At 41.1% G+C, this 8,577-nt stretch overlaps 1 protein-coding gene across 1 annotated transcript in view; it reads right to left on the bottom strand.

Moving 5' to 3' along the window:
* twsg1a (twisted gastrulation BMP signaling modulator 1a) overlaps positions 1-8,577 on the bottom strand; it is an 18,696-nt gene that overhangs the window by 1,966 nt on the left and 8,153 nt on the right. Inside the window, exons 3-4 of the mRNA XM_005729050.2 lie at positions 5,967-6,066; positions 165-425 (exon numbers count right to left, since the gene is read on the bottom strand). Of these exons, the coding sequence (XP_005729107.1) occupies positions 165-425; positions 5,967-6,066 (361 nt within the window). The remainder of the gene's footprint in view (positions 1-164; positions 426-5,966; positions 6,067-8,577) is intronic.

Genomic DNA, 8,577 nt, shown 5'->3' with positions numbered 1-8,577 from the left:
ATAATAAGCCCAAATTTTGATTGGATTGCAATAGTTCCCCCCCAATTAATTATTATTTTTTTGGCCTCAGTGACAGAAATATGCTTTCCTTCAAACTTGATGATCACACCTCAATGTAGTAAAGTGTGAACAGGTACTTTTCCACGCTAACGCAGCGGCGTTACCTTGACTGTCGAGGCTGCCGTGGATGCTGTTGCCAGGCACGGTCACGTTCTCGTGCTGGCTGTTGAGCATCTCCAGGAAGGAAACCAGGTTCTCGTGATGCGACAGCTCCTCTGAGACGGGGAAGGACACGACCATCATGTTGATCTGCACGTCGCCTTCCGTGAGGGCGCGGAACAGCGAGGGGATGGGATTTTGCAGCTCCTCCACGGTGCTCTTGGACGTGGCTGGAGTGTCGCTGTAGTTCTTTGGGTTACACATCCCTGATGTGAAAACAGTGAGAGCACAGTGAAGGATCAGGTCACAGGAATCATCTCAGAAAGCAGAAACTGCTGGAAGTCTTGTTTGATTGAAACTCTGACTTCACCAACACAATGCAGCTAAATAACTGACACTCACGAGGCAATTTCCCCACTTCTCTGGATAATCCATAGTCATCCCTGTCAGTTTTTTTTAATTCATATAAAAGTAACAGTTATTGGAGTTACTGGATTATCCAGAGTAACAATGAAACTTGGAAAATAGGGCACAAAGACCATTAATTTACATATAAAGAATTTTTCCCTCAATTTTTTACGTTGTCCAATTGTATTCATTGGATTCAGTTACATGCAGAGCCATTTGTTTTGTTTTTAACTGAAATCATTCAAATTTTAGACCTTATGCTAGTCATTTACTACACTCAGTAGCCTGGAAGGAATCAGGTTTATTAGTTTACATGATACAGTGTTTTCTGTGATCAACAATTCTCTGATGGAGGCTTTTGTATAGTTGCAAAACTCGTGAAATCGTTGAGATCATGTTTATTTCAGTGTAACTACAGCGTAAAGCAGCAGACTTTCACACAGTTTAAGAAAAAAGAAAAAGACCGAAGCAAAAAACTAGAACAGCAGTGAAGGAACGGGCCGGCTCACGATTCCATCACAATCACAGGTTATTTTCATGTGTGAGGTTTTCTTGTCACTGGTCAGCTCTTTTGCACAAATGAATAAGAATTCAAATCTGGTGAGAAGTCGAGGAGGCTCACAGTCAGTCCTCAGGACAAATTCATCTTGTTTTACTGAAATCTGACTGATACTCTCACAGGAGTAAGTCTCCAGGAAGTTAAACGCTTTCTGGTGACTGTTATCAGTCCTACACAGCAGCACGGAGGACTTAATCCTACGTACGAACAGCCAAGACTGAGGTTTCCGTGGGTTTCCCCTGAATTTATTTCATGCTTTCATTCCTATAAAACTTCTACTTTATTAAAAAAAAAAAAGTTGAGAATCATGACCATTCCAAAACACCTGAGAGGCAACAACGTGATTTCTTTTCTTAAGTTCTCAGGTCCTGTGCACAAGTGCAAGTAAATATTTTAGTAAACTTTCTCTGTGGTCTAGTCAATTTTTGGTCTAGTCCACAAATTAATTTACGGATGAACTTAATTTCTGCATTTACATGAGAAAAAGGAAAAAGATCATCTTGCAACATCAAAGGTGTTTTTCTTTATATCTTTTTTGATGTCACACTGTGGATCATACTTTTTTTTTGCTCTAGTCTTTGTACACGTACAACAAAATTGTGGCGTTTGCAGCTTTCTTATTAGACAACATTTCGACACATCACTACCTGCTGCCTCAGCACGCTCGACAGCCCTTGATATTGTAGATATTTAAGACAAACAACAAAATCCCCACTTAAAAAACAAACAAAAAGAAATACCAGTGTACGTGTGGAAGTAGCCTCAGTTCATTTGTCTAGTGAAAAAGAAACCTTGTCAGATTCCCGCTGCCTCACACCTGAGAAACGATTACCTTTGATTTCCTCAAGGTTCTCACACGCACACACACACACACACGTTTGTCTCCTTCACTAATCCACAACGTTAATAATTTCCCTCATTAAGAAAAAAAAAAGCAAATAAAAATCCAAGTCTAATATTTTGATGTTTGATCTTAAGAAAAATGTTAGATCATAATTAAGAAAATTTAAAATCCTACAACTTACCCTCTTCTTTTATAATTTACAGTCTTTTAATGAACAATTAGAAAATTAGGCTCTGTGTAAACCTACTCACTGAGAACTGCGCGATTCAAGTGAAGAGTAAACATTTTATGGCATTTTTATTCAGATATATCACCAAGGACGTGACTGTGGGTCGCAAATCTACTTGAAAAACTGAGTGAGGTAATGTCAAAAATAGATATGCATTTTTGAGCATTAAGACATTTTTCCCCTTTACAGTCTTGAATTATCCAGTTAAATCTTAAATACAAAGACTGGTTTAAAGGATAAACGGTCGAACACACACACACAGACACAGCGACTCACAAAGGGCCGTTCTGTAAAACCACACCACTGTCAAAAACGTCTCGTCTCAATTAAGGCCTTTTTAACACTTCATTTAATTTCCAGATACAGTAGTAATCACTCGACAAAGTCCCCACATCAAGATATGATCTTCCTAAGCCTTCAAATGAGTCAAAGTGAATTATAGTTAATGACTAAATCATTTTATGGAGAACGGAGTTTGACAGAGGAATTGGATTACAAAACTGATGCTAAAAGCAGAGCCAGAACAGCTGTTTTCGATAAAATGTACACATGGGTCCTCCCTCCATGTCCTCCCTCCCTCCCTCCTCTAAAATATAAACAGTCCTCTCCCCTCCACTCGGCCGCTCTAACGGCTCTCAGACACACACTTCAAAGTAGATGGAATTTGGCACAGGGAGCGTGTTTAGAGTGAAAACTTACTTAAAGTAGACATAAGGGTAGCGGCAAGGAGGAAAAGCAAAAACATAAATGAGGAGTATAAACTTGCTCAAAGCTAAAAGCCATCCTCGGTGTATTGTAAAAGGCCTGTCCGGGAGGAAAACGGCACGTAACATCTGTGCAGCAGCAGCAGGAGCAGCAGGATGGAGTTCAGAGCTCAGTGTCAGATTCTTGTGTTCGTGTTCCACATGAAAGAGCTTTAATAAAGCTTCCTTGTCAGCACGTGAAGCAATATCTGTCTGCTGGAGCTGATCTGAGAGAAGACTGGTTTACGAGGGCGAGAGCTCAAACCTCGTGCTTGCGTTCTCGCACAAACTCCAAACAGCGTGAGGGGAATCGAGACGTGTCAACAGGTGTCCTCTCTCACACGTAGCACACAGCTTCAACATGTTAAACCAACAGTGTGTGCGCGCGAGTGTTATCGCTTCTGGAAATCCGTTTTATTTAGATGAGGGAGTCTCCTACGCCACGCAGACTTTGTGGGATCTGGAAGGTTATTAAGAGCGTTTCAATCTATGCAAGTGCAGCGTGTGAAAATGGCTACGGATAAAATTCTTAACAGATGCAGGCACCCTCCACAGGAAGGGATTTTGGGGGTGGGGTTAAACAACCTCCACCAAATAAATAAGTAAATAAATTAAAACCAAAAGAAGTGCAAAATAAGCTAAATCCACATGCTAAGCTACATACAGAATTACAAAACAAACAAATTTAGGGGGAGCCGCAAAACCACCAGAGACAGAAACAAAGAAATATCAAACGAGAGATGCGAAATGGAAAGCAGAACACACACACAAATGCACAAATTATCAAGGACACAGAAAAGAATGTGCAAAGCAGCTTTAAAGAGGAACAGTCCAACCACAAAACAAGAGGCAAAAACATCACAAAGAAATAAAATAAGCAAGAAAGTCAGAACAGACACACAAACAACAAGATAAAATACAAAAAGGACACAAAACAGTGAGAGTGACACAAAAATACCTGCGAGAGTCAAACGCACAAAATGAGAATAATGAGATGCACAGCTAAATTACAGCTTTAAAAAAAACAACAACAAAACACTCGTACAGTCTGGATGTCGTGCAGCCATGTAGCGGAGGTGGGATAGCTTTAACAGCTCCGAGTCAGGCTCTTAAACTTTGACTCTGCTCACTGTTTCTCTTGTTTTTTACCAATCTGCCTTTAAGTCTGGTTTTCAAACCACCCCTGCTGCTTTGAAGTGAGTTACAGTTTTAACCAAAAGTCAAGAGTTCGTTTAAGCAGCTCGGCCTCGCTGTCCCTTCGGGGCCTCTTCATCCTTTGATCTTCGAGAGCACCTCGAGACTTCTGTCCATATGTGGAAGTGCTACTTTAATTTCCTGTGCTCTGATAAACGGTCGTCCTCTCCGCACGGAGGCCGAGACACGTTTGATATCTGGCTCTGCTCACCTCACACTCTGGTATCACAGCAGCAACACCCTGAGCAAACTGCAGCGGTTTAAACCTGTGTGCTTCTCAGCTGTCGAGCGCATTACAGCCGAGCTCTCAGGCTTTTACTGGGAGAAAGAGCTCAGAGATGAGACTTCAACTGGCACGTTCAGGTATGGATACAGATCAGTGTCAGAATTATTTGAACTACCTTACGAGTCAAAATATCTGGGGGGAGTTTAACACTTGCTGTGACAAGTCGTCAGGGTTTCTTACAACAAAACTGGGATTTCATTTGACAAAATGCAATCTTGGAACCACAGATGATCATCTGACAACGATTTAGCTCTTGAGATCTTTGGAATCATCTACATTCGTAACTAATGTTTGGTGCACACAAGCTAAATGATTGAGCTAATAGGCTAGCCTCTGGGTTCCCTGATGACCTCAGCTCATCTTTATGGGGAAATTATGGTTCACCAATGGCAGTGTGGGCAGCCTGGGACTGCATGGCTACCTGCAGAGCACGCCTGTGGTCAGATTAGGTTGCTGTGGGTCCATCAGGTGCAGAGAATAGTAAACTTCTAGCAACGAACACACTCATCCATGTCAAGCACCATGCAGCATGGATTTTGGACGACTGTCGGGAGCATATTTACATAGTTTGAAAACCCCTCTTCGTGGACAAATCCCTCCATAAATCGAAACAATCGGGGTAGCATAAACTAAGCATGACACAGGCTCTGCTTCTATGCCACGACACTTCATCAAATTTTGCTTCCTCCTTCACATCACACCATGAATGTTTCAGAAGAAGTCTGCACAGTTCTCACCACATTTTTCTTCAAGTCAATCTGATCTATAAAGAGGACAGAGTCATTTTTCCAAACACAGAGGAACTTGTGTAATACTTCTGACTGAAACAAGCTCTGTCTTGGGCTGGCCTTAAAGCCATGTATTCTCATTGTTATGGGTACTTTTCCCTATGCAACCCTCTGAACATAGGCAGGATTCACAACAGAGTCCAGTATCAGCACTGTGTATAGCTCCCAAAGCCTCATGTTAAACCTGAATCAGGGGTGAAAGATGCACGATTAGCCATTTGTCCATGTTTTTCCTCAACATGGAGGAAAAACAAACAAAAACTATGCTTCAGAAAAGGCAGAAAAAAAAAAAAAAAAAAAGCAGGAGACCTTGGGCCTGATGTCTCACCCCATTTCTCTCTGACGGAGGAGGAGACGGCAGCGCTTTCATGTCACCTTTTTTGAGTGTAGAGTGAGCGATGAGGTGATTCAAGTTGAGTCATACAGTTCAGAAGGACAAAACAAAAACACTGACGTGACGTGGTGCTGTATGTGTGCGTGTTTGTGTTTGCACTTCAGTCTTGCGTCGCTGGTTACCGATGGAAATAAATCCTTGTAAACAAAACTTCACAACAAATTCAGCACTGCGGTACACACATCCATCGCTTCTGACACTAATGTCTTACGCACATGTTGAGCTCAGCAGATATCACCAACCTGCTCAGTGTGCAGAAGCCTGAACTAACAGTGAAGTTCTCCAAACCTAAAACAACACGGACCAACTTTCTGTCAGCTTTAAAATGCGTTGCTAATAAAAACGGAGTCCCCTGCACTCACCCACGCAGTCGCAGCACTCCTCCCAAAGATTCCCCAGGCACAGCATGCACTCTTTACAGCAGGAGCAGTTCCCATCAGACGGACGACACTGGCACAGCTCCTGCAGGAGAAAACACAAATGTGCATCAGTAAAGCACAAACAGCTCGTGACTCGTTGCAAAAACACTGGATAGTACTGGCTGCTGTCCTGATTATTATGCTACTGGTTGTACAAGCATACTTGCTACACATCAGTAATTTCTTCCCCTGAGATAAAGAGTGTGGACAGCGAGCATAGAAGCAAACCATTACAGAGACCTGTGCACAAACTGGAAATTATATTTTATGAAGGTAAAATATGGAAATGAACAAGTTTAACCACGACCAACTGAAATGTTTCCTTTGCTATACACCACAAACACACTTTGTCCATGATGTAGGAATGGCAGCAATAATGCCAGCCACAGACGTGAGATGTCGACTGATACATTATAATGCAGAATGGCACGCTTATGTGGAACAGTGTCGTCACGTAGTTTGTCCAGCAGAGTGACTTTGATGTCCGCTGTGTCCAATACAGACATCACTGCGGACTGTACAGGCTTTGGTTAGGATGTCTAATATTAAAGTTAGTGACAATGAAAGTATGACTGAACAAATATGGCTTGTTTGGAAAGGTTGGAGGATGAAGCCTCTTCTCTCTTAAAAGAACACGGCAGCACGGCTTTTGTTTGCAAAGCGTCTTCTGAACAACAATTCTGGGACAATGTCCTTTAGACAGATGAGCCCAAAGTGGAGATGTTTGACCTGAATGCACAAACACCTCATTCAAACTCCTGTGTGTATGGAAGTTTCCTACAGTCAAATATGACTCTAGTCAATGCATTCTGTATGTCTTCTTCAGTAGTCTTTCTCACTCACTATGTGTTAACAGACCTCTCTGCATTGAATCATACTTGTTATTAATCTATGTCTCTCTTCCACAGCATGTCTTTTATCCTGTCTTCCTTCTCTCTCTCCCCAAAAAGTCGCAGCAGATGGCCCCGCCCCTCCCTGAGTCTGGTTCTGCCAGAGGTTTCTTCCTGTTAAAAGGGAGTTTTTCCTTCCCACTGTCGCCTAAGTGCTTGCTCATAGGGGGTCATATGATTGTTGTGTTCTTCTCTTTATGTGTTATTGTAGGGTCTACCTTACAATATAAAGCACCTTGAGGAGACGGTTGTTGTGATTTGCTGTATAAATAAAACTGAATTGAAAGTATCTGGCAAAATTGGCTTAAGCAACAGGACAATGGTTCCAAACACAGCAGCAAATCTACAACAGGCTGAAAAAGAAAAGATTCTACAGCCCAGTCTGGACCTCACCCTACATGCACTGAAGCAATGCCGTAAAGAAGAATTCCTCAACAGTGATGCAGCAGTCTGATAAAGTCATACACAATATAATTATTTAGTAGCCCTACAAGCCATTGAATCGTGGGGTGTACCTCGTTTTCACAGGACTGTATGCATTAAACACTGCTTAACAAAACCTGACTACTAAACTCATCTCAGTCCTGATGAATTTGATGCGGAGGTGTCTGACAGGTGCAGCAGAAGCTTCAAATCACAGCAAACACGCTGCTCAAACAGCAGACGTGCCATTAAAACATTACAGGGCCCACACAGGCCATTACAAGACTGCGCTCTGCGTGTGGCATTCATCGAAGAATGCGAGACGTCACCGCAGACTCGAATAACTGAAAAAAAAAAGAAAAGAAAAAGAAACGGCATTTCCTTTCATGACCGCAGCAGGTCCGGACACGTTAATCCACACTTTCACATCACAGGTCTCGGTTTATGATCGAGTTAAATATTTGACACGTTCTTTAAAGGAAAACTGCACTTTGTTACAACTTTGGTTTACTAAACCAAGAATTCAACTGATTCACAATAAAGTAGCTAATTATGTTGATGATGTTTGTACTTGTAGTCATCAGTAGCCACATGTTAACAATTTACTTAATGTAATCAATAACAGTGGTTACCATGGTTCAGCATTTTCTAATTTGATGGGTTTGTTTTATTTTGTTTTTTTGGATTTCTGTTCATATTTTATCATTTAAAAATATATATATATATATTTTAGTTTTTATTACTTTCAGTGTTGCTTTTAGCCTTTTAAAAATTTTACTGCATGGAGGACGTCGGCAAGATTTAGGAAAATCAGTGATAAAAAAAACAAACAAATAAACAAAAAACCCCAAATCACCAAAAGCAGTTGACTCAGTTTTGTTGAGATCTCAAAGCTCAACAAACACACCATTAATGTCTCATCTGTAAGTGGTAAGTAATTATTTTATATTCAAACAAATATTAAAACTAAGGATATTTCCGCTTTTTTTTTGGGCACACTCTTTCACGTGATTCAGTTTATTTTGAAAAGTCTTAACAGGATCTTGAGTTTTATTGTGAAAGGTTTATGTAGAAAATAAACAGGCAGACACGCGATGGTTTTACCTTCGTTGTTGCTAACAACAAGGCATAAAAACAGGCTTGTCCGTCAGTTGTGTGGTTATATTAAATATAAGAGAAAGAGAGAACTTTAAGAAATTAATATAGCCACTACAGTGACCATCAAAACGATGAAAAAAAAA

This window comes from Pundamilia nyererei, unplaced genomic scaffold (assembly GCF_000239375.1).
Source record: "Pundamilia nyererei isolate P.nyererei 1_Seehausen unplaced genomic scaffold, PunNye1.0 scaffold00031, whole genome shotgun sequence".
NCBI classification, from domain to species: domain Eukaryota; kingdom Metazoa; phylum Chordata; class Actinopteri; order Cichliformes; family Cichlidae; genus Pundamilia; species Pundamilia nyererei.
This window is presented reverse-complemented; position numbering and strand designations above follow the sequence as displayed.